A 24,028-nucleotide genomic window follows, 5' to 3' on the forward strand; every position below is an offset into this window, starting at 1 on the left:
CTCGAAACAGGGTCATCAGAACCTGTTTTTTTCCATGTACTAATTTGCCACGTCATCGGCCGCATCAATTCACCTCCAAATAATATCCGATACACGAAAGCAATTGGTCGTGGTTACGAGAAGGAAATAGTACATAAGCTTCGGCGCAATTGTTGGACAATTTCAAGCCCAACCCCGAATTGGTGAATTATTATCAGCGCAGTTCAAGCTTCAAAAGGCCTAAAAAGGCCCCGCAGGGATGAGCCCAATCCATCATAATCCCCGTATTAGTCGTAATCGAAACTACACCAGTTGGCTGAACGAGGATCGGTTCGGGACGACTAATCATCGGATTCATTAATTTGAATCTGGTTCTCGAGCAAAGCCTATGGTAGCTACTGAGCTCAATTTAGTTACTACTCGAGTTCGACTCAAAATCTTTGAGGTGGATCGAAGCTTTCTGGTCCAATGCGAGTCGAGTTCAAACATTGGTACCCCTGAGACTGAGAGGCCAGTTGAGTTTCTCCTCTATGACCGGTCATCAAACTATTGTACCAGTTTAAAAGTACATCCTTTTTAGCGCTTTTTTCAGGTCGATTCGAGCTTTGAGCCTAGCAATAACCAACGTTGACTCGACTTAACTACCCTCTTTGCCAACATCGGAATACACAGAATGCAGAATTGCCGCGGAAAGTCTTATTATTTCTTAGAACCGAATGTTTACAGGCTTACAATTTTCACGAGACAGAATAAGGCCTAAGAAAAGGGCCTCTTCAAGTATAACTTCTCGTGCATGTTCAGTATGATGAAATGAAAAGGAAATCCTCATTCCACCATTTCATTCCTCGTCAATCCATCGACCTGGATACGCAATAAGAGTTTATACTTTGAAGATGACAGCCAGCGAAACTTCACACATACGTCAACAAGACAACAATTACACCAACTAATGGTTCATCTCCTTACTGTCATATTATATGCTAATCCGACTTTATTCGTGGGACGGTTGCCTGAGGCTTCTGAGGACAAGCAGCATCGTACAAGTGTTGGACGAATTTCACCAGAAGGGACTCTTCAATCAGAAATGGTAGAAGCGCATTTAGTCGTGTTATGTATGCACCCATCTTGCAGGAATGAGGCGAGGCACGGATCTGTTCGATGTGGCAGACCAGTTCTGGCTCCGAGAGCTCTACAGCAAGAAGCCGCCTGCAAATGGGCCAGCATTAGAAAATGTTTTAAGACAAGTTCCTCTCCTCCAGTACAGAACGCATGCTTTCACAATGGATTTCCAGGCGTGACGACTTCTTCAGCGAAAGATGGTTCAGTAGCATCCCAAGTTTTTATCTTCCGAATCATCATAAGCATAAATAGTAGTCAGAAGGCAAAACGAGATATATAAAGATTCTTTTTGAAGATTATGTCCCGGCGAATTAATTCAACTTCCTTTTTTCTCAGGGTGTAAAAACATTTCAAATCGCACGGATGTGAACCCACTCAAAAGCTTGAGCTGATAGATTGTAGTACTCAATCTCTTATAAACACCCATTAGATTCTTCTTAATTTTTCCGTGTGAGATTTTTTTTACTCTTAAAATCTACCGGGCTTAGACTTAACTTTCAAGTTAAAAGCTCGAGCTAATAAGTTGTGAGACTCAATCCCATATAAACCATTCTATTTTCCAATCTCTTATAAACCCATTAGATTCTTTGTAGTTTTTCCGTGTGAGATTTTTTTTACTCTTAAAATCTACCGGGCTTAGACTTAACTTTCAACTTAAAAGCTCGAGCTAATAAGTTGTGAGACTCAATCCCATATAAACCATTATATTTTCTTTTATGCTTCCGATGTGGGATTAACCACAATTGACTTTTATACTCCCAACACCCGTGTGGTCTTTCCCACTATTTGCCTACATGTGCCACGTGAACCTTAACCGTCCGCCCTCAATAATTTATCTCGAGTCGGTCTCTCCTCTCTTCCGGACTCGGGCCTTAACTACCTCGAGGTGGACTTCTACCTCTGAACTCGGCCTTCACTGGCGTGGTGTGGGCTTCTGCACATATGCGCCTCCATGATCATTACTATGGGCTCTAATACCATCTTAAAATCTACCGGGCTTACATGAGCTTGGACTCAACTTTCAACTTAAAAGCTCGAGCTGATAAGTTGTGAGACTCAATTTCATATAAAACATTCTATTTTCTTTTATGCTTATGATGTGGGATTAACCACAATTGACTTTTATATTCCCAACACAGGGCAAAAGTAACACAAACAAGAAAAGGTCAATGGTTGTCCACTTACCACTTTTGCAGCAAACGGCAACATTTTTTCAGGTGGCATTTCAGCACAGAGGCCTGCAATAAACCATGAATACTAATGATGTAACGGGCTATTTCCAAGTCATCGTACATATAGGTTCAGTCCGATGTTTCCAGTCCATTCTTTCGACGAAAAAAGTAGAGGTTCAAATTAGTACCATAAAGGACGGCCCCGATAAAAGCATCACCGGCACCAGTCGTGTCGACTAATTCAGAAGGCGGTATCTTCTCTGCTGTTCCCAAGAATAATTTCCCGTGCACTGTCCCTATTCTTTCAGCTCTCATGTTCATCGCTTCCTAGAAAGGAGATGTAAAACGTATAAGCAACTGTTAGGCAAAGTTCGTCACGGCAAATTTATTCCTTGTCAGAAACAATATATGAATACCCGGAAGCAGAATTCATAGGGGAATTACGTATTAAGCTAAACTAGTAGATGAGCCCAAATACAAAGAAAACAATGCTTTTCTCCATAGCTTTAGAATGTACTCTGCTGGACTCTGGGCAGTCCAGTTCCTGGAAACCGGATAATCAAATATGCTTAATAGACCGACTAGTTCTCAGACAACTAGCTGGTTTTTTAACTGAATTTGTTCCCCATATTTCACTAAACTGAAACTCTTAGTCGATCTTTGTGTGATTTTCAGAAATCCATTTGATCCGCCGTGAACCCATGAACTGATAGCTCCGACATTAGTGTATCTGGAATAGTGGTGAAAACCATGCTTTTTTCTGAGAAACTTAAGAGAAACATTACCGACAAGATACATATCGGGATGGTAACTGTATTGTCTTTTCTTTGCTCCAGTGACCTTAGTGAGCTATCTACATCGACTTCTTCAGTTGGCCGCTCTGCGAGATACAGATTCCACCATAAATTCCCGTTAGAAAAGAAAATCTAAATTACAAAAACTTAAGCTAAGGCATTTATTTGGGGATGCTAAATACTAAAATGTTTGGGGTTTAATGAAGAGCTTGCAGGAATACCAGTATCGATTCTCTCGAGCATTATGCAACCCATTGCACCCAAAGTCACAATCACAAATTTCAATTTCGACAACCTCAACAGCATTGAGACGAGAGCACTCCCGATCGTTGGGGCCTCTGTCCAAGCCTGTTCCAAAAAAGAACCAAAAAGATACAGTTCAATTATATTAAATGATCAGTGAAACCAGAAGGGGAAACAGAGATAATCTTGCAGGCATGGAGTGGAGCTTTTGGACTGAATCTCATGGAACAAAGAATCGTGAATTACCTGTGGAAATTTTGCTGCACAAACAGCGTAACGAGCAAAGACCAAAATATCATCTAATCCTTCTCTCTTCTTTTCGGCGTCTAGCAGAATAGGTATATTCCTCCGTGCAGCCTGCACTGGATGAATAAGCTAATTAGAGTAGACTTTCATATTTGCAAGAGATTTAAAGAGAGACTCTTAATAGAAAATACCAAAAACAAATTTTACATCTTATCTGCATGAATACTTAGACTAATTGTAAACCTTGCACGACAAACTTACAGCTGGATTCACTAACAAAAACGAAAAAGAGTAATCATTGATGAAGAAAATATGAGCAGTTAAGATGGTTACTACCTCTTGCGCAACAAAGGCAGCGGTGTAAGGCAACCTCCCATCGAAATAGACAACACTTGCACCTCTCATTGCATCTTCCAAGTTCGATGGGGAAAGATCATCTGGTTTCAGGGGAGGATGTCCTGGGGTGAAAATGCAAGTCCGGGTGTTCCTGGAGACAACATAGTTAATCGGCCACTCGACATTGCAGTCATTATGGTTTGTAGAATATTCTAGGCAAAGTCGACCGGTTAAGGTACTCTAAGTATCCATGTGACTACATCTGCAGGAAAATAAAGGACTTGTCTAACGAGTATGCTCGGGGAATTTGTTAAGTAATACTAACTTGCACCGTTGCATGCTGATTGGTAATTTGTATCAACAAATGCGATCTTCTAGAATTAGGATGGGCTTGTTCTAAAAGATTGCATTTGTCAATAGAAACTACCAACCTGAGGGTATATTAATACCTCTCCAAAAGATGCCATGTGCTAAACAAATCGAAAATCTAACCGTCCCATTGGACAATAATACTGCGTTTGGTTTCAAAGTAGGTTTCTAAAATCAGATTTTGATTTTGAAAAACAGTGGTATAAAATGGAGTCCACCCTTTGACTTTATATGAATTATTTTGTTTTGTTGTGGAAAAAGAGTAGTATAAATGGGACCCACCCTTTGACTTTATATAAGTTATTTTGTTTTGCTGTGGATAGAATTAAGTTAAAGTAGGATTTTAAAATCCTATTTTAAAACCAAGTTAGATAAAATTGAATTAACTGGTGTCAGGAAATTTTTTACTTTGGAATACTAAAGAAATTCGGTTTTTTGGAGGACTTTGGCTTTCTTGAGGAAAAAAGGCATGGTTTCATGTCTTGTCCTAGTTCCATTTAATTATGACAATCCGGGATTGTTTTGATTCAAACTGAAAATTGTACCGACATCCTATGCATACCTAAAGGCACTCGTTAGTTTTTCCTTAAAATAAAAATGTTCTCATGATAGGAAATGATCTCACGTTTTCTGATCAACAATAACATAGGAAAACGGTGTCACGCCCTCCTTAGCCACCTGGAGAAAAGGGCATTTCTCATTAGAGAAAGGATCATTGCTTGCTTAAGATAAATGTCGTTTTTATCTTAGTCGTTAGCCATGTAAGACTAGTGAGACTAGAGATTGTATCAGTGTTGAGTTCAGGGTCATTCTCATAGACGACCATTGCCGTCAAAAAAAAAAAAAAAAAAAGAAGGCTTCTTTCATGGATGGCGGTTTTCCCATAATATATATTCATTCCTCCATAACAAGCACCGTATCATGTCCAAAAGCTTACCACGAGAACAGAAGTATCTACGCCATCGGCTTCTAGTTCCCTCAGTATACTCGAGCCTGGCATGTCGTCGGCAATCTAGTGAATACATGTCATTTCAAAGACTCATTGTTAATTACCAGTGGAGGTACCATAAGCAATTTGATCCAAAAGGGCTCAATTACAAAATGAACTTGCTCATGCGGTAGTCGAAATAACCTTAGAAATGAGCCTCGGGTTCAAGCCCAAACGAGCTGTGCAAGTCAGAGTATTTGCTGCATCTCCTCCACCTTGAATCTGGCAGAATCAGAAGTGAAAACACAGAGATTCTTTAAGAAAACAACCACGGAAGAATCCAACACACTGCAGCAAGAAAAAACTGAAATTTGAATGGAAGAAGAGGAGCATGAAGGCACCTTCATGCTCCTGCTTCGACATTTGTCATCAGGTTTCGGGAAATTTGCTACAACAGCAAGGTAATCCAAGCAAGTCCCACCAAAGCCCACCTGTCACGTAAGAACAAAAACCAAAACCGTTAACATAAATTACCTAATCAGGCAAGAAACCAGAACAGCTTATCAACACAAACACACAGCACCCATTCTTCTTGCATTTATGTCGGTCGAGCAGAAAAGGCGGGAAAGAGAAAAAGCTAAGATTTTAAGTGAAGAACAAGTAAGCATTTGCGGGGGAAGAGAGAGAGAGAGAGAGAGTACGATGACGCGTTGCTCGGGGAGAGGAGGAAGAGAGTGGGAAGCCATTGTTGCCCGCTTCCAAAGTAGTGGCACATACAAGTCCACATCGCTCCATTGGTATATATATGTCTATAACCTATTCTTTTATGAGCCTTTTCACTGGTCCTTAACAGTTCAAGAAATTTCTGGACAGGTGATGTAAAGATGCACGAGGAAAGTGGCCAGGGCATTTCCATAATTAACCAATCCTGCAAATTATCCCTCATCGATTTACACGGGGAAGATCCCTTTTTGTTAAAATTCGACTATTTTGCATGTGGAAAAGAATAGAATTGTCGGGTAATAATTTTCGAAGTACTCCCACTTGTGCTTATTGCCTGCAAACCATGTTATTCTTATTCTTGTTGGAAAACAGGACTCGAGACAATTTTCTGAATAACGGAAACATCCCCCAGGTGGGTAAAAGCATCAAACTTTACGGGAAATCAACGACTTACTCAGGTGGGTATTCTATGATTTGCATAATTTTACTAAAATAACCTCGAGTTAGCGAATAGGTCGTCATCAACTGCTGACGCAACGGAAGATGTTGTCATCACTTTCACTGAGAAAAAACTAATCGTTTATGCACGTTGCCTGCTAGTGGTTGCTGAAGTTGTTGGGGTCAAGGTCTTCGTCCTTATTTAATCGAGTAAAGCAATGATTCATGCTTTTTTTTTTTTTTGTTAGTGTTGTGTAAGAAAATTGAAGTGTGGACCCTCCAAAAGGCTGCCCCAGTGGTTTGTTTCTTTTTTAAGAATGGCTCTTTCCAAGCAATCAATCAGTTTCCATCGATAGGTCCTGTTGCTTGTTTCGTTCAGGGATGCGGAGACTCCGGTGGAGTAGACAGTTGTAGATCGCCACAAAGTATGTTCATCGTAGTCTGTATTTACAAAGGAATAACTTAGCAAGAACATGCGTCGTGTTTGCGATCGTATCGGGAAGTTGGTGTTTTAAGTGTTTAGGATCGGGAAATAGACTCACACTTTTTCAATTTGTGGTTTGGAGGAGGAAACTAATTTTATTTGGTTTTAGAGAGTAGAACAATGACGAGGAAACTAATAAAAAAGATAGAAGAAAATTCAGAAAAAGGGACAAAATTAAGAACCCAAATTTATCTTCATGCATCGAATATGCACAATATATAAATTGGAAGAGCCGCATTGTTTATATATCGATAAAGGAAAGCGTCCGTTTCACATTCTCTGTTTTTCTGTGATGGTGAAGTAAAGAATTTGTTCCAATTCAGCTTCAGATAAAACAAGAGGTGGGACCAAGACGGCAGATCACTGATCAATGTTCTTTCACACGCCTTTGAGGTCCGTTGATCTCAAGAATGAGTGCAAGAAAAATCTTGAGATATGATTTGAATCATATCAGTTTTAGTACTGTGAAATCCCTGAATGAGAATTGCAGCAATGGAAAGGATCGTCTGCTGCGGGTATCTGATGCAGAAGAGATTCTTGTCTAGGCCTGTTCAAGAATAGATCAGTCACAGCACTTGACCGGGATCCAAAATAGACGGTCCATAACAATCAGCGGTTGAATCAAGGAATCCCTTTTTATCTGGATGCCACTCAGAATTTTCCGGAGTCACTTTGGCCAACCCCACACGATAAGATGAAGTGCTTTCCGGGAAATTGCTGCCCACGAACATTTTTAATATTGATCGAGACTAGTACATAAAAGAGATGGAGGATCAAATAATCATAATGACTGTGATACGGCAGAAGAGGTGGCAAATTGGTATTTTGATAAAAATAGGTTATGACGACCTTGTCTTGAAGAAAATGGCATCTGGAACAAAACTCACAGCTTATAGCTGTGAAAAGACGAGATTTTGGCCAAATTCCATCGTTTATGGCCTCAAACGGGCATTTTTATGTTATTTGGGCATTTTTGCAATTTTAGAAAAAGTTTATGTCTTTCGTGCAATTTAAGCGTTCTTAATTCTATTTAAGTATTGTAAAACCCTAGGGTTAAGGGGGTTGTCTTTTGATCAGTGAATAAAGTTCAAAACTTTCGTGCTCTTTGTCCAATCTCGATTCAATTCAAGTTTGATGCCCATTTCTTAGTATTCGTAGAATCAATAGGTAGTAGAAGGTCGTAGTTCCGGTATTCGTACGCGAATCAATGAGTTTGTGATAGATTACTCACGTGTACGCTGCGTCAGTTGGTATCAGAGCCTACGGTTTGATCTTGATCGACCATGCCACCCAGGAGAAGGGATCGTGTGGACGATGTTCAAGACCGTGATAATCTGCGACAACTGGAACAAAGGATGGAGCAGATGGATCAGAGGATGGATCGTATGATGGAGCAGTTAACATAGCAGATGGCTGCACTTATGTGGAACCAGAATCGGGAAAACCCTAACCCGAACCCTAACCATAACCCTAATCCTGAGCAAGAGGAATCTGGCGATGAGTCAGAGGGAGAGATTTATTATGTTGAGTATGATTCCTATTATGAAGGGGACGCAAATATATTTATCGAAGAGGGTCCGTCTGACGACGCATTTTTTTTAGCGGGAGGCGATGGAGAGCTTGAGTTCGACGAGGATGATGACAAGGATTATGACGAGAATTAGAAATTTGATGAATTTGAGGGGAATGATATGGGTGTCTTTGCTTCTGCAAAGTATGATAAGGACGACAAGGAGGTTGATGCGGTCTGGGAGGCCATCAACAAAAGGATGGACTCGCAAAGAAAAGATAGGAGGGAGGTGAGGCTGAAGCAGGAAATTGAGAAGTACCGTGCCTCGAATCAACAGATGAAGACGAGGATGTCAGATGTCTCTATTGAACCAAACACTACAGCAGAGTATTTTGAGTCAGAATTTTTTCCAATCATCCGTTCTAGAGCATGGGCTAACATTGATTTCCGGTCAAGTATGGAAGATGTGTATGTTTGTGTGGATAATTTTATCTCTGGACTCCTAGGGCGAATTCTCTCCACCCAGGAGAGAATGATGTGGCAGAAGAGGTGGTAAATTGGTATTTCGATAAAAATAGGTTATGACGACTCTGTCTCGAGGAAAACGGCATCCGGAGCAAAACTCATAGCCTTTGGTTGTAAAAAAACGAGATTTTGGCAGAATTCCATCGTTTAAGACCTCAAACGGACATTTTTATGTTAATTGGGTGTAATTTTAGGAAAAGTTCATGTCTTTCGTGCAATTTAGGCGTTTTTAATTCTATTTAAGCATTGTAAAACCCTAGGGGTAAGGGGGTTGTCTTTTGATCAGTGAATAAAGTTCAGAGCTTTCGTGCTCTTTGTCCAATCTCGGATTCGATTCGAGTTTGATACTTATTTCCTGGTATTCGTAGAATCAACAAGTAGTAGAAGGTCGTAGTTCCGATATTCGTGCGCAAATCAACAGGTCTGTGACGGGTTACTTGCGTGTTCGCTGCGTCAGACTGTCTTGCCCAGAATTCAAGGTAAGCTGGCTCCGGGTGTCAGTAATATAAAAAGAATCGGCTTTTTTTTGGGCAAGTTGGGTACTCCACCGTGGAGATGAGCAGAGGGGAGTGGCCAACTAGAAAGGCATGGTCTAATCTCAGCATTGATCCATAAAATAAAGGAAAGTGGGAATATAGGTTTTTTTGAAGACCTCTCCCTTCTTCATTATTCTAATTAGGGGTGTGCACGGGTACCGGGTATACCCGGAACCGGTTGGAACCTACCCTAACGGGTAGGGTCCGGGTAGCTCATATTGAAAATAGGGTAAGTTCTGGGTATTAAAATTAGGAACCTGTGAAAATTTGTTCCGGTTCCGGTTCCTGCCTACAGGGTACCTGGAACCGGTTATTTATTAAAAAAAGAGAAAAAAAATAAAGTTACTCTCTCCTCTAATGAATCAGAACATAGACACTTTGTTGTATGAGATCGTATTATGGATGTTCAATTTTGTCAATGGATTGATGAGATATATTATTATTTTATTATTGTCGATTAATCTAATTTTTGTTGATATTCTATTCGTCGTGATTACTGATTATGTATGTGATATTTTCGATTTTATTTAGTGGGAGAAAAAAATTTATAGGTTTCAACAGGGTACCCGGAACCTGTGGTATAATATAGGTTCCGGTTTCATAATTCAACAGGGTAGGGCCCGGTTCCAAAATCTTGGAACCTGTCCCTTACAGGGTAGGGTTCGGGTATTATGAAAAATACAGGGTACCCGGAACCGATCACCCCTAATTATAATCATTGAATTAGGTAGGACCACTCGCCCTAAGACTGTATTTTAATATTGACCGAGACTAGGAAGATAAGGCAGCTATTGCAAGTCTACTAATACTGCAACAACTTCAAGGGTCAAAGGGACACAAATTTAGAAATGCAAGCAAATAAGACCCGAGATTTTATTAATTTTTTCCCCTTTTTTTCCTAATAAGGATGGGTATTTGCGTTTCGCCCAAATAATCCCAACAGCCCACATAAACACTCTGCTAACATCAGGCCGTGTAACAGTTGAGACCTGCATTACTATGTGGTTGCTCAAACTTGAGTTTTTACCAAAGGAATTGCACCATTTAACCATGGGGCCAATCCATTAGGTTTAGACTAGAGTCTTTCTTATTATTATTATTATTATTATTATTATTCCCTTCATAATGTCCTATCCACCTAAAATATGCAGATTCACTAAAATAATAGCAGAGGAATAATAAAAGAAAGAAAAGAGACAACTGATTACCAACCGAGCTCCACTAATTTTGTTTTGTTCGTGTAATAATAGCAGAGGAATCAATACCGTGATAAGGTACCAAAGACTTCATGAACCATATTTTAGTCGCTGGGCCAAAATCTATGACATAATTTGAAAGGGACTAAAGAAATGACAGAGAGAGAGAGGTGTTACGAGAGAGGTTGAGACTTCAATCCTGTCCCGACTTCCTGACATTCCGAGCACTGAGGTAATGGAAAGAGAAAGTTGGTCCTCTTTTCCTCGGTCTTTCTTCCTTGCTTGTCCAAAAAGACCATTTTCGGGTCAATTTTGTTTCACTTAGGAAAGGCGCAGGGCGTGGATCTGTGCGGTACGGGAGACTAGTCCGAGCCCCCAGAGCTCGGCAGTTTGCAGCCGCCTGAAACCAGCAAAGAACAAAGATATCAAAGAAATTTACAAGTTGACAAAGTCCTCTTGTTGAAACCTTCAGTGGACTCACCACTTGAGCAGCAAAGGGCAGCATCCTCTCAGGTGGCATGCTGGCGCATATAGCTACGAATAACAAAAACGAGAAGAAAACCAATATCAAGCAATTCATTTAATTGATAGTTTTTGAGAAATACCACTAAAGCTAAATTCGCCGGAGATTACAAACAGGATAAGGTACTGGGTACTCATAACCTCAAAAATTTAATGTACACGAAATAATTATAACTTCTAAGCAAAAGGCATGAATCATCCTCGGGCTATTGAGGGAATCCTTAAAAGGAGCCTCATTATGGAGGTGGGCATGGTTCAGTTCTGTTTGGTCTTTTAAATTAAACTGTACAGAACTCTATTCTGATTTGGTTTGGTTTTCTATGCCAAGAATATGCAGAAATTGGATTATCCCCGGATAAGCGGAACCTAAAAGAACCAGTGTTTTGCTTAGTTCTGGTTTTTTTAGTCAACTTGAATGGTTGAAAAGCCAGTTCGATTAAGTTTCTGGCCAAAAAGCACAATGGAACATAAATCTATTTCAATTTTTTGAAGTGATGAATAAATAACAAACTACGGCAGATTCGGATAAGATTAACCTTTTAAAGCAGACGGTTCTAGTTGCCTCTAGAATTTAACCCGTTTGGATTCACAGTGCATTGATTTTAACTTTAACTGTAACTTTAACTCAACACACTACACAACAAAAACACACGTTTCCCAAGTCAAATTTATAATCACATCACATTTGTCCTTTTCCACGATCAAAATCAAAATCAAAATCAAAGTAACTTTAACTCTGAATCCAAACGGCCCCTTAACAATTTCAATATTCAATACCAAGCCCAATGGGGACCCAGGTCATCCTGGCAAAACAAACCTAAGAAAATGGTTAGGGTTTAACTTGTCTTTTGGTTTTCCTTTTTCCTTTTGCCCAATGCTACAGCTGCTCACAAACAACGACGGATTGTTCGAATCTAAGAATTCAGTTGAATCAGTGGTACAGCAGCCACACCATATATATTAGCAAAAACCAGTTTACAGACATTCTTTCCCTCTACCTTTAGACTTTGCCTCTTCTGCGGAAATTGTATTTTAGCAGAATGTCTACTGGACCAACAGTTAGCCAAGGAAAAAGGATTAATTCATGACATCTAATTATTTCGCAAGTCTGAAGAACTTATGACTTCTTAGCTCATTCAACTAAAGCGGCAAGAACCTTCTAAGAAAATAATGAAAGGATCTCCGTATAGAGTAGTGCCTATAAATGCATCCACTGCACCGGCTGTATCAACGAGTTCTGTTGGCGGAATTTTCTCAGCTGTTCCCAATAGTAACCTTCCGCTAACGGTCCCTATCCCGTCAGCTCTTAACTTTGTCACCGACTAAAGAAATTACAAAAGGAGGAAAAGAAATATTATTGGTATAATAGTAAAGATACTTGGGCATCATAAAGAGGTAAAGCAATAAAAAGTTTTAAAAAATCAAACTAATAATATACCGATGCAACACATGTTGGAATGGTCATGCTATCATCTTTCTGCTGTTTCAGAATTTCCAGCAAGTTGTCCACATCAGCTTCTTCTGCTCGATGACGGACTGTAATTGAAACAAAAGGGAAAATTCGATTCTTTATTGTGTAAAATAGCTTGTATGGACTGATAAATACTTGCACATCATACCTACTCAGGAGAAAGGGCATAATTGAGCAATTAAACTCACCATCACTACTACTCTTTAGCATTACGCATCCTTTCTTCGCCCAAGGTAACAATGGCGAATTTCAGTTTTGGCAGTCTAAGCATCATAGAAACAAGTGAGCTTGCAATAGACGGAGCTCGAGTCCACTCCTGTAAAACAAGAAATATCCAAAAGAGACATTTGTTTGAAATGGCTATAGTTGAAAGTGGGACATATTGAAGTACAAAAACAGTTTTCTTCTCAAAAAGCATTTTATGGATGACTTGTGATACGTGATCGATGAAAGATTTATTATCTTGCCCGCTAAGTGGAGAAGACTGTCCAAACCTTCTCTTATCCTTTCTGCATCCATTAGTATTGGTATATTCCTGCGAGTGGCCTGCTCTCCCAGAAACACAATGCTGCTTACTTCCCACAAAGTTCAGATGAAGGTTTTCTATTCCCATAAGTGAAGCGAGGAAAAAGCACTACTCCCGCATATTAAAGAGACCATGAGTACTCACCCAACTTAAGTTTGTACAAAACATGATCTGATTCTTAAGATTATGTATCAATCGTTATAGCTCAAATATTGCAAATTAACATATCATTCTATCATCCACATGACTCCATAAAAGTAGGTCTACAACTAGCCAAATTACCAATTTAAATGGGAGTCAGTTATAATGCGATTACCTCTTGAGGTACAATTAAAGCAGTTTCAAGCAACCTTCCATCAAAGTAGACGACCCTTGCCTCTTCGGGTGCAGATACCAGACTTGACTGAGAAAGGTCAGTTGGTACCATGGGAGGATATCCAGGGGTATGTATACGGGTTCTTGTTTTCCTGATTAGGAAGTGAAGACAGACAGTGTTGGCATTTTTGAGCGGACCATGGAAATTCAGCTGAAAACTGAATTGAACATCATTTCAATTTTAATATTCAAAGCATTTAGGGGGCGTTTGATTTCAGAGTTAAAGTAATTTTGATTTTGATTTTGATTTTGATTGTGGAAAAACAAATAAGATGATATTATAAATTTGACTTAGGAAACGTGTGTTTTTGTTTTGTAGTGAGTAGAGTTAAAATCAAAATCACGATTCTAAAATCAAACCCAAATTTCAAATTTAAATTCCCAAAAGAAGGTAAACTGGCAAGCAACATTTCCTATTAATGGAATTTAACACATTAGTTGAAGGCATTGGAGAGGCTCAGGCACGGATGAAAAGATAATCAAATAGGAAACAGAGAGCTTATAAGAAAAAGCTGCTCACTTTTCATTGTCAACAATGATATAGGTAAATGGTGAATTACCCTCCTTGGAGACCTGGAACAAGGCAACCACATCAGACAAAATTTGAAATTCCCATTCGACGGAGAATTCCTCTTCATTACCAGATTAAAAAAAAAAATTCTTTGAGCAAAAGGTGCAAATTATGATAGCCACTTGAAAGAAACTATTAGAATGGGTAATGACTTAAGTGGAAATCCATTCCTTTGAAATCCGAGGCCTACCACGTAGAAGGAAGTATCTACACCATCAGCTTCTAGTTCTTCCAAGATACTCTTTGCAGCACAAAAATTCGCCAAAAAGTCAAAACTTTGCAGCAAAGAACAAAGTTTGCATTGATTCTTGGAGCTTCCAATAAAACCAGCAGGAAGAAGAGAGTTCTACTGAGCAGAAGATACGACCTTTCGAAATGAGTCTTGGGTTTAAACCCAAACGAGCCGCACAAGACCAGGCATTGGCCGCATTTCCACCTCCTTGAACCTGAGAAAATCCAATAGGAAATATGAACGCTTTCCAAAAGCACAAAACTGATAGATGGCTCTAATTTCTGTTGCTAAATTGATCATGAACTCGAAATATCACAAAGGGAAAAATCAAGAAATAACATAGAAGCATTCTACATGAGCACAAAAGATGGCCCGATTTGTGAGGACAAAATGTGAAGTTACTGACACAAAACCTGAAAAACATGACACAACGCGAATAAGAAATCCTACAAGTTGACATACAATATCTAAGCTAAATCTATCCAAAACTAATGCGGCAGAAGACGTGGCAAATCGGTACCTCGAGAAAAATAGGTTCTGACGACCCTGTCTCAAGGGAAACAGCCTCCGGAGCACAACTCACGGCCCTAGCCGTGAAAAGACAAGATTTAGAGCGAATTCCATCGTTTAAAGCCTCAAACGGGCATTTTTATGTTATTTGGGCGTTTTTGCAAATTTAGGAAAAGTTTGTCTTTCGTGTAAGTTAGGCATTTTAAATCCTATTTAAGCACTGTAAAACCCTAGGGTTAAAAGAGTGGTTTTTGGATTATCAATAAAGTTTTGGAGCTACCATGCTCTTTCGTCCATTCTCGGATTCGATTCGAGTTTGATATCGGTTTCCTAGGAATTCGAAGAATCAATAGAAGATTGAAGGTCGTAGTTCCGATATTATGCGGAATCAACGGATCTGTGACAATTGCTCAAGTGTACGCTGCGTCAGTTGGTATCAGAGCCAGGTTAGGAATCCTATTCGCTGGCTCATTGATTTACGAGTCAAGTCAACCAATGGAATCAACATCTACCAATGAGAAGTTTTAATTTCATGCCAACATATCACGTCCAAGACATATCATATGACGAAGCCAATCCAGTTTTCGATATATATCCAGATGAAGATCAAGAAAAACCAACGTTCATTGTCAACAAATCCGTATTAAAGGATATTGGAGGTGATAGACTTTTTCATTATTGTGCTCAGATTGAGGATATTCTAGATGAAGAAATTTCCAATGCAAAGAAAGATGCATGGATGCTTACGGTGCCGATTTCGGAGGTTATTCAGTTGCCAAAGTTGGTCGAAGTGCACATGACTCGATCAAGAAGGCAAAGATTCAGTGAAAGTGTTTATTGGCTAAAATGTGTATGGAATTTTATGTACGAAGAATTAAGATAAAGAGTTCGCAAAGAGAAGAAGGCATTCAAGTGACAAGTGAGAAAGCAGCAGAAAGGTATTAATCGCTCTATTCGTAAAGATCAAGGTGATAGCTCGGACGATGACAATTCAAAGGCGAATTCTCTCCACCCATGGGAGAATGATGCAACAGAAGACGTGGCAAATTGGTACCTCGAAAAAAATAGATTCTGACGACCTTGTCTTAAGGGAAACGGCCTCCAGAGCACAACTCACGGTCTTTGGCCGTGAAAAGACGAGATTTAGGGCGAATTCCATCGTTTATGGCCTCAAATGGGCATTTTTATGTTATTTGAGCGTTTTTGTAATCTTAGGAAAAGTTTATGTCTTCCGTGTAATTTAGGCGTTTTAAATCCTATTTAAGCATTGTAAAACCCTAGGGTTAAAAGAGTGGTTTTTGAATTATCAATAAAGTTTTGGAGCTACAGTGCTCTTTCGTCCATTCTCGGATTCGATTCGAGTTTGATGTCGGTTTCCTATGAATTCGAATAATCAATAGGAGATTGAAGGTCGTAGTTCCGATATTCTGCGGAATCAATGGATCTGTGACAGTTGCTCGCATGTACGTTGCGTCAAAAACCAATCAGAAAGAGGTTATAGCATAGTGATGCACGTCTTTACCTGTTGATCAAGAGGTTGCAGATTCGATACCTAGTGCGACTACTTGTGTCCCTCTGTTTGTTATTTAGAATTTATCTTTCACTGTACTAGGCATTGGCCTCCTTTATAGCCGAAAAAAAATCCGAAACTGTCATTGAATTAACACAAGCTAAAGTGTTGATAGCAATAAGCTAAGATATAGCTGGGAATGGACCTTAAGACTGGTGCTTCTTATCTTGTCATTAGGCTTGGGGTAGGAAGCCACCGTTGCCGAGAAATCTACACCAACTGACTAACAATCCACTTGCTCACAATTGGGTCCTGATCACATCATGAAGGTCTCTCAAATTACAAATTTACATCAATATGGTCCTTCATGTTATTTCTGTCCAATAATGTTTCTAACAACATTGAAAATGCTACATCAAATAGATCCAATGTTATATTAGATTGATCCTTCTGCCTAATTTTGGCCTTCTTTTATTGGTATTTTCTTTTGCGCGCCTCTTGTACAGTTAGGACGTTACATCAATTTGGTCCTTCTCATTGGTACACAGTATGAGTTAAACAAACCTAATTTGCAGCTTTCCAAACCAACATGGAATGTAAACTTTGCAAAATAACATGGAATTACAAACATAACAACATTAATAATAACTTGCACATTGTTCATACAAAAGAGAATACAAGTTACTTTGCTAGAGTACAAATTAACTGGATCTTTGGCAAATTAACATGTACAGCAGTTATATGTTCAACATCCAATATATTGATATAACTAAACCAACTTCATTCCTTTGATCATCTGCACAAAAACCATGACATTTATCCTAATATAACTATAACTAAACCAACTTCATTCTATTAATTACAAAATGTAAAGAGAGCAGATCAAGAGGAGTAGGAGGAGGTCCCCTTGGATGGAAAAAAAAAACTACAAATCTTGCAGCAGTTCTAGAACTGGTAGCCTCCATGGTCTTTGTTGTCATGGGAGTGTAAGAAGGAGGCCTAATTGGGGGAGGCCTAATTGTCTCATTGCAGGGGCCTAAAAAACTGGTGTCATTATTGAGAAAAGGGATCCAGGGACAAAGTTGTTCATACGATGAACCTATACATGAAGCAAAGATTGAAAGAAAATCAATTAGAATCAACACTACTTCACATATCATGCATTTGACATATGAAAGAAAAAGTACTTGTGATGGTTCTAATTTAGATGGTTAAGAGGGTTAAGATGGCTGGGGTGGATAAGAGTCATGTGCCATGTCCATTTCTTCAGCTCTCATACCTTCAGCTGCTTCCACATTAGCTAATGGACCTTCACATGCCCCAACACCAAAAGGAACTTCAACTAAACCTACACCACCACCTTCAAATCTTACTAGTTGTCCATTGCATTTCTTTTTAGTGTGGCATGTCTATCTACACCTCGAACATCTAAAGGTATTCAATTTCCTTGGTTTGGTTACCCTATTGATCTATAGCATTCTTCCTCTGCTCATCTTCAGCATTTTTCCTTTTCTTTGTGGGTCTTCCTGGTTGTTTCTTCATCTATAGAGGAATGATAGGATCATAAGGAGTAGTCTCCTAATATCCTGGCCAGCTATTGGATTAATGAAAGGAGCATAAGGCTTTTCAGTGATTTCCTTCCTCAAGCTTTCATGCACATACTCCTCTAGCCCATGATTGTTGTATTACAAGGCAACAATGGCATGCTTGCAAGGTACCCCGTCAAGTCCCACAAACATGTGTGCTTCCTCAGATCAACTACACACTTAGAGTATGGGGGCATGTTACCTCAAACAGTGTCATATGTGGATCCCCTGACCAAAATGAAATCCAACATGTGGAGGCTCTCCTATATTCTTCTAACCTTGCCTAAACCTTGGGGTATATGAATTCTCTAGTTTTGGCATACAATGTTTGCTCTTTCACCATCTTCCTTGTGATGTATTTTCTCAATCCTTCACAGAGGGTTATTATTGATTTGCCCCTCACTTTGAGCAGTTCTTTGTTGAACTGTTCACACATGTTGGAGGTCAAGCTATCATTCTTGCAATCAGTGTGACAGGTATGTTTGCTCCATCAGTCAAGTGGTACTCCCTCAAGATAGTCTACTGCACCAGCAGACATCATCCTTAATTGAGCCATATACTGCTTGAACCTCTGTACGGTTGTTGCCTTGGCACATTTTTAGAAGGCTTTCCTTAAGCTTGGATGTTTTCAGTTTTTCTGCATGTTTGCTCAAATGTACCTGTAGCAAAATCTATGTGGTGCATTTTGGCACAATTCATTCAAAGCAGAATCAGACCTTGCACAGTTAAAATAGATACATGGTTTGAAGGTCTATATAAATTCATTCAAACAAACCAAAACGGTAATATTAAACATATTAATATGACCTTCTGCATATTTGAGATGAAGGTGTACTTCTTCTCCACAGGATCTCCCACATCTGCTATAAGATTCTTCAAGAACCATTTCCTACTATCTTTACATTCCATTTCCACAACTGCAAATGCAATAACAAAGAATGAATTGTTTCCATCCTGAATGATTGTAGATAAGACTTGTCCGCCATAATAGCCCTTGGGAAAACAATTATCTAACCCAATGAGAGGCAGGCCCCTTCCAAGAAGCATCTCTTACATATTTCAAGGTAGATATACTGTCTGTGAAAATGATGTGTCTCAGGGGCCACCTGCAAGTATACACTAGAACCTAGGTTGGACCTAAGCAATTGATCTACACAGTCTCTCAACTGTCCATATTGTTGGTTGTCTTTACCTTCAATCTGTTGCCTAGTTGAGATGAACATAAATACCATTGCATCAGCTGGCTTAACTTTGTAGGTGTGAATGAAATAATCGAATACTTGTTGTACAGTCATATTTGGTTGGGTGGTTGGGTCCACAACTTGGGAATTGATCTTTGCAACCCAGTCCCTTGTTGCTAACCTATTCTCTATCATTCTGCACAAGTGTGCTCATTCACATATGTAATAACCTGAAAGATGTTCAATTTATTGTTCAGGGCATAATAAATCTTTGAGAGGCACCCTTCTTCTTTGTCTTTCTTAACACAGTGGGCCCGCACTCTGACTTTATCATTCTTTTCAAATTGAACCTCTTTTCCCCATGAAATGTTTAAATCTCTGACTGCATTCTTAAATACATGAAGTTTCTCAAACTCCATTCCAATAACTATTTCCCTATTTTCATTCAAAACTGGGAAGTGATAATCTCCCTCCTCATCTTCATCTCTAAGTGATTCTAAATCTATACTTGCATAACCATCATATAACTTATCTTCTTCAGCCTCAATATGAACAGGTGCATTTGATGGTGGACCTTTAGGATGCTCAGGATCACTCTGCATCTGCACACCATGATCATCAGTAACCTCCATCCCATCCCATTCAACACAACTTGTAATTTTAAACATGTCTTTTGTTTTGTAACTTGGCTTCCTCTTGCCTTTGCTTCCTTTTGTCTTCACAGCCAGTGGTTTCTCTCTTTCTTTTACTGCACTTGCATTTGCTTCCTCTTGCCTCCTCTGAAGCTCTTCTTGCTCCTTCTTTGCAGCTTCCTATCCCTCCTTTCAGCCTCAATGCTCTCTAACTCCTTAATCTATGTTTTAGTGAGTTCTTTAGATTGATTTATGTGGTCATGCTCATAGTACAAATGCAGCTCAGTCTGATCTTGCAATACATCTATCAAGTATCTAGCATCCATGTCACTCTCAAAGGGATTTATGGCCAAATCAAAGGTCTTAAAAGAAGGGTCCCTGTAATGGCAGGCCGTGGGGGTACTACCATACTTCTTAGGCAACAACTCACATATCCCAACAGTTATGAAGGTATCAACATCTATGTTCTTAAAAGTAAATACATCACCACCCTCATAACTCGTCCTAGGGCTCCTAACAAACTGCACATGCAACGCATAGGATAGAGCACTAGTTTTCAAGTAAGAATTACTTGTATAAATTTTTGGGGAAAAGTATAGTTTTAGTATTGAACCTTTAGTTACTTTTCTAATTTCACCATTTTTCTTTATTTTTTTCTATTTTCGTCATATTCCTTTCCTTTCTTTTCTATTTAAATCCTTTTGTAACTTTTACTGTTTATAATGATAAGTTGTAATCTACATCAGAGAAAGCCAATTAGTAATTAACACATGGCAATTTTTATATTATTATTATTGAACCAGACTGACGAGTGGTTCAATGACTCTAGTTTTGGCTCATACCAACTATCAAACCAACAATGACCATATTAGTCGTCTTCTTCTACCTTTTCTTCGATGATGACAAGCAAGAGCCTGAAACTCTCTCCGCTCAGTCTCTTGTGTCCTCTTCTCCACTTCTTCGTTACGTCAAGCTTCCCCGCTCCCCATCTCTTCTATTCTTCTTATTTCCTCTTGATTTGGGTCTTTTTCTTTCCATGATGCTATGACGGGCTTACTTTGTCCTCTTAGACGAAGTTGGGGCAACCTAAAAATCTTTAAAAATCGTAGCTAGGGCATGCGTTGTTTCTGATTCTGCCTACATCCAGTAAGAAAGAAGAGCTTTGATATATTGAAATTTGACAAAACTAACTTTTTGGTCCCTGAACTTTACAAAGCTATACAAATTAGTCCCTGAAAGAATGTCGATAGATAAATCAGGACCTACAAATGAAACGTTAGAACACGATAGTCCTTCCCTTACCTTTCACAACTCGTTCCTGGTAGAAAATGCTGACATGGCCTGTTAAATGGAGACTTGGAACGTTAAGTTCGACGCTGGCGAATTTTCCTTCAAAGACGACGTGGTTTTCTTCTTACATTCTTTCAATTTTTTTTTTTTTTAAATTACTGGTCATCTTCTCGAGGGGGCAGATCTGCCCCCACTGATAGAGAGAGGGAGGGGGAGGCGGGGGGATCGGAGCCCCCATTTCCGGCAACCTCCCTCCCTTGGATCTGGCTCCCATTTCCGGCGACCCTCTCTCCCCCTCGACTGTCTCTCTCCTCTGCTTCCCCGTCCTGCATCGTCGAAGTTCTGCAGTGCCTACTCTAATGCGAAGAAGAAACCCCGACCGCAGACGATTCCCTTCCCGTCCCCTCCTCGCCTTCTTCTCATGGTTCTCCACCACAGGTCCGCCGCCGCCCCTGGAATTCACCATCCACTGGGTCCGAAATCATGTCGGGTTCGAGGATCAGGATCGTCATCGTCGTCATCATCCTCCTCCTCCTCCTCCCCCCCTCCCCCTCCCCCTCCCGAGACGAGGCCCACAATAGGTTTGCGAATCAGTGATTGTCTGATAACGAGCAAGCGGACCGACAAAAACAATGGCGTCAAGTCAATGTGAGCGAAGTCGTAAGCTTCGGAAGCCGAGGATTCAATCCGCTGGCACGGGAACGCCAACGCGGTCCTTTACCTCTTCCTATGTAGTAATTCTTCCTCTGAAGTTCTCTTCTTGGCTGCACCTCGATCATCAATCGACAGCTTGAAGTTTTGTATCAGAGTGCATTTCCGATTCATTCAGTTGATTTCTCGTTGTCGCAGTGGGTTTGTTCGGTAATCTCCCTTTCCGTATGAGTTCTCTTCCTCCCTCTTCTCTTCTCTGGGCTTGCGTTACCCTGGGCAACCATCCTTACTCAACAAGATGACTTCTTGAAGCTAAAGAACCGCTTAAAATTTTCGATTTCAATCCGATGGTTCTATAAATTCTTTTCTGTTAGCAGTTCTGGTGTTATTATCTGGGCCGTTCACTTCTGAATCTAAGCCTTCAGCTCAAAGGGTGCGTAAAATCGTTTCTTCAGCTCATGATGCCGATGATGAGCTCCTGCAGCTTGCTCTTGATGTTCTACCTCTTCTCATCAGTTTCTCAGCTCCTCACAGCCTTTACTGCTGTAGCTTCTGTGTCCTCTCTTTTCTTCTGTCATGTGGCCAATGTGAAGACACGGTTTAATTTGGCCGACCCATATGTGTCCCAGTGCTGCTCCAAGTCTTTTACACGAATCCAGGGGCTCCTACTTATTACATGTGCTGGTACAGTTGTTGCTTGGCTTGTTTCTGGAGTGGATGGAGAATGAGATGGGATGGGAGGAGAACAATGGAGAGGATTTGAGTTTTAGGGTTCCTTCTTTCAGTTTGGGGTTGACGAAAGCAGAAGGAGAAGTAAGTGTTTTTTATTAAGGTATTTTGGGAAAAAGTATGCCTACGTGGAACTTATAACGTTTCATGTCACTCGATAACGGGCCCATATCAGCATTTTCTGTAAGGGGTTAACTGCAATTTTCAACAGAAGGACTAAAATGACTAAACGTTGTACACGCCATGTTCGATTAGTATAACAAATATCTTTCATGGACGTGTTTTTAAAAAGTACATCTTTCAGGGACCAAATTGTGAGTTTTGTCATTGAAATTTGGTGAGGCCAGCGTATCTCCAAGCTCAGTAGCAGCACCACCCAATTCACGACCGAGTCAAAGAAAATTAACCAAGCCCTTGCTTCTAGCAGCCCGGGTAAGGAATTGGTGCTCCATAAATCGTTGGTCTTGTTGCCTTTTTTGTATATAGAACTCGATGATAGAAGTCTACATATTTACAGAGATTCGAGAGGAAGAATAGTTTCTGATGCAAAGGGGTGAGAGGAAAGGCGTTGCATAGTGGATCATGGAAGAGACAACACACAAACACAATCATCCTTTTTCTTCTCTATCTCTCCTATTCTATGCTGGCTCCATGACTCAAATGAACGTCCTTTTGATCGAGTGAAAACGAATGTGACAAATTTGCAGATCATTTTGTAACAATCTTAGATTGATGGCTGGTTATTATTATATTAAAGAAAAGGGAAAAAATCAAAAATAAAATCCATTCATTTGTTTACATTGAGGAGATGAGGATTGTAACACCAAGATGAAGGCAATGAATCTTCACAGTTTTATTAAAGATGAAAGAGAGAGACGACGTTTTTATTTTGGGCTAAAGAAGACAAGACAATGGATTTGAGACTGTGAATCATTGTGAACCGGAATTAATTTTGGTTAGGCTTGGTTCACACAGAAAAAAGATTATGCCTGGTAATATGGTCTATTATAGGTATTTGTACAAATAAGCTTTTATTTAGCAGAAAAAGTTACGGAAAGACGAAAACACAATAATCATCAAACATATAGGAACGAAATAGATAAAAGAACAAAGGAATATGATGAAAATAGAAAAAAAAATAAGAAAAGTGGTGAAAATAAACACCTTGTAAAATTTCTTTTTCCAATTTTTTTTTAATACGAAAAGACAACCATACAAACGCCTTGTGAAATTTCTTAAAATTTGGTGGGATTATGACGCAGCGTACACGCGAGTAACCTATCGCAAACTCGTTGATTCCGCGGAATACTGGAACTACGACCTTCAATCCCTATTGATTATTCGAATTCCTAGAAAATTGGCATCCAACTCGAACAAATTCGAGAATTGGGCAAAAAGCACAAAAGTTCCAATTTTTATTGATAATCCAAAAATAACTCTCTTTAGCCTAGGCTTACAAAACTTAAATAGGGATTAAAAAAACTTAAATTGCACAAAAAGAAATAAACTTTCCTAAAATTACAAAAACATCTAAAAAACATAAAATGCCCGTTTGAGACCCTAAACGATGGAATTCGATTAAAATCTTGTCTTTTCACAGCCAAAGGCTGTGAGTTTTGCTCCTGAGACCGTTTCCTTTGAAAT

General features: G+C 39.6%; 1 protein-coding gene, 1 long non-coding RNA gene and 1 pseudogene across 2 annotated transcripts; 1 reads left to right on the forward strand and 2 right to left on the reverse strand.

Moving 5' to 3' along the window:
• Positions 1–653: 653 nt before the first annotated feature.
• Positions 654–6,034, reverse strand: LOC116213355 (ribokinase-like). Its single transcript, XM_031548244.1, has 12 exons — positions 5,888–6,034; positions 5,588–5,677; positions 5,391–5,468; positions 5,196–5,270; positions 4,884–4,936; positions 3,890–4,040; positions 3,554–3,664; positions 3,286–3,412; positions 3,056–3,150; positions 2,459–2,597; positions 2,284–2,336; positions 654–1,185 (listed from the first exon to the last, which is right to left on the reverse strand). The coding sequence occupies exons 1-12, from the start codon at positions 5,930–5,932 to the stop codon at positions 1,054–1,056; spliced, it is 1,149 nt and encodes a 382-aa protein (XP_031404104.1). The 5' UTR covers positions 5,933–6,034; the 3' UTR covers positions 654–1,053.
• Positions 6,035–10,581: 4,547 nt separating this feature from the next.
• Positions 10,582–19,714, reverse strand: LOC116213708 (annotated as a pseudogene).
• Positions 19,715–22,351: 2,637 nt separating this feature from the next.
• On the forward strand, positions 22,352–23,154 carry LOC116212951. The gene is made up of 3 exons (XR_004157973.1): positions 22,352–22,468; positions 22,689–22,816; positions 22,902–23,154. It is a non-coding gene; the product is annotated as an uncharacterized LOC116212951 (long non-coding RNA).
• The last annotated feature ends 874 nt before the right edge of the window (positions 23,155–24,028 follow it).

The sequence above is a fragment of the Punica granatum genome, chromosome 7 (genome assembly GCF_007655135.1).
Source record: "Punica granatum isolate Tunisia-2019 chromosome 7, ASM765513v2, whole genome shotgun sequence".
NCBI classification, from domain to species: Eukaryota; Viridiplantae; Streptophyta; class Magnoliopsida; order Myrtales; family Lythraceae; genus Punica; species Punica granatum.

Excerpts from the sequence above, each read along its gene's own strand:
- LOC116213355 (XM_031548244.1), bottom strand. The coding sequence starts at position 5,932 with ATGGCTTCCCACTCTCTTCCTCCTCTCCCCGAGCAACGCGTCATC. Across the intron at positions 3,665-3,889 it reads CTGCCTTTGTTGCGCAAGAG|GCTGCACGGAGGAATATACC; the intron begins GTAGTAACCATC and ends CATCCAGTGCAG. Across the intron at positions 3,151-3,285 it reads GCTCGAGAGAATCGATACTG|AGCGGCCAACTGAAGAAGTC; the intron begins GTATTCCTGCAA and ends TGTATCTCGCAG.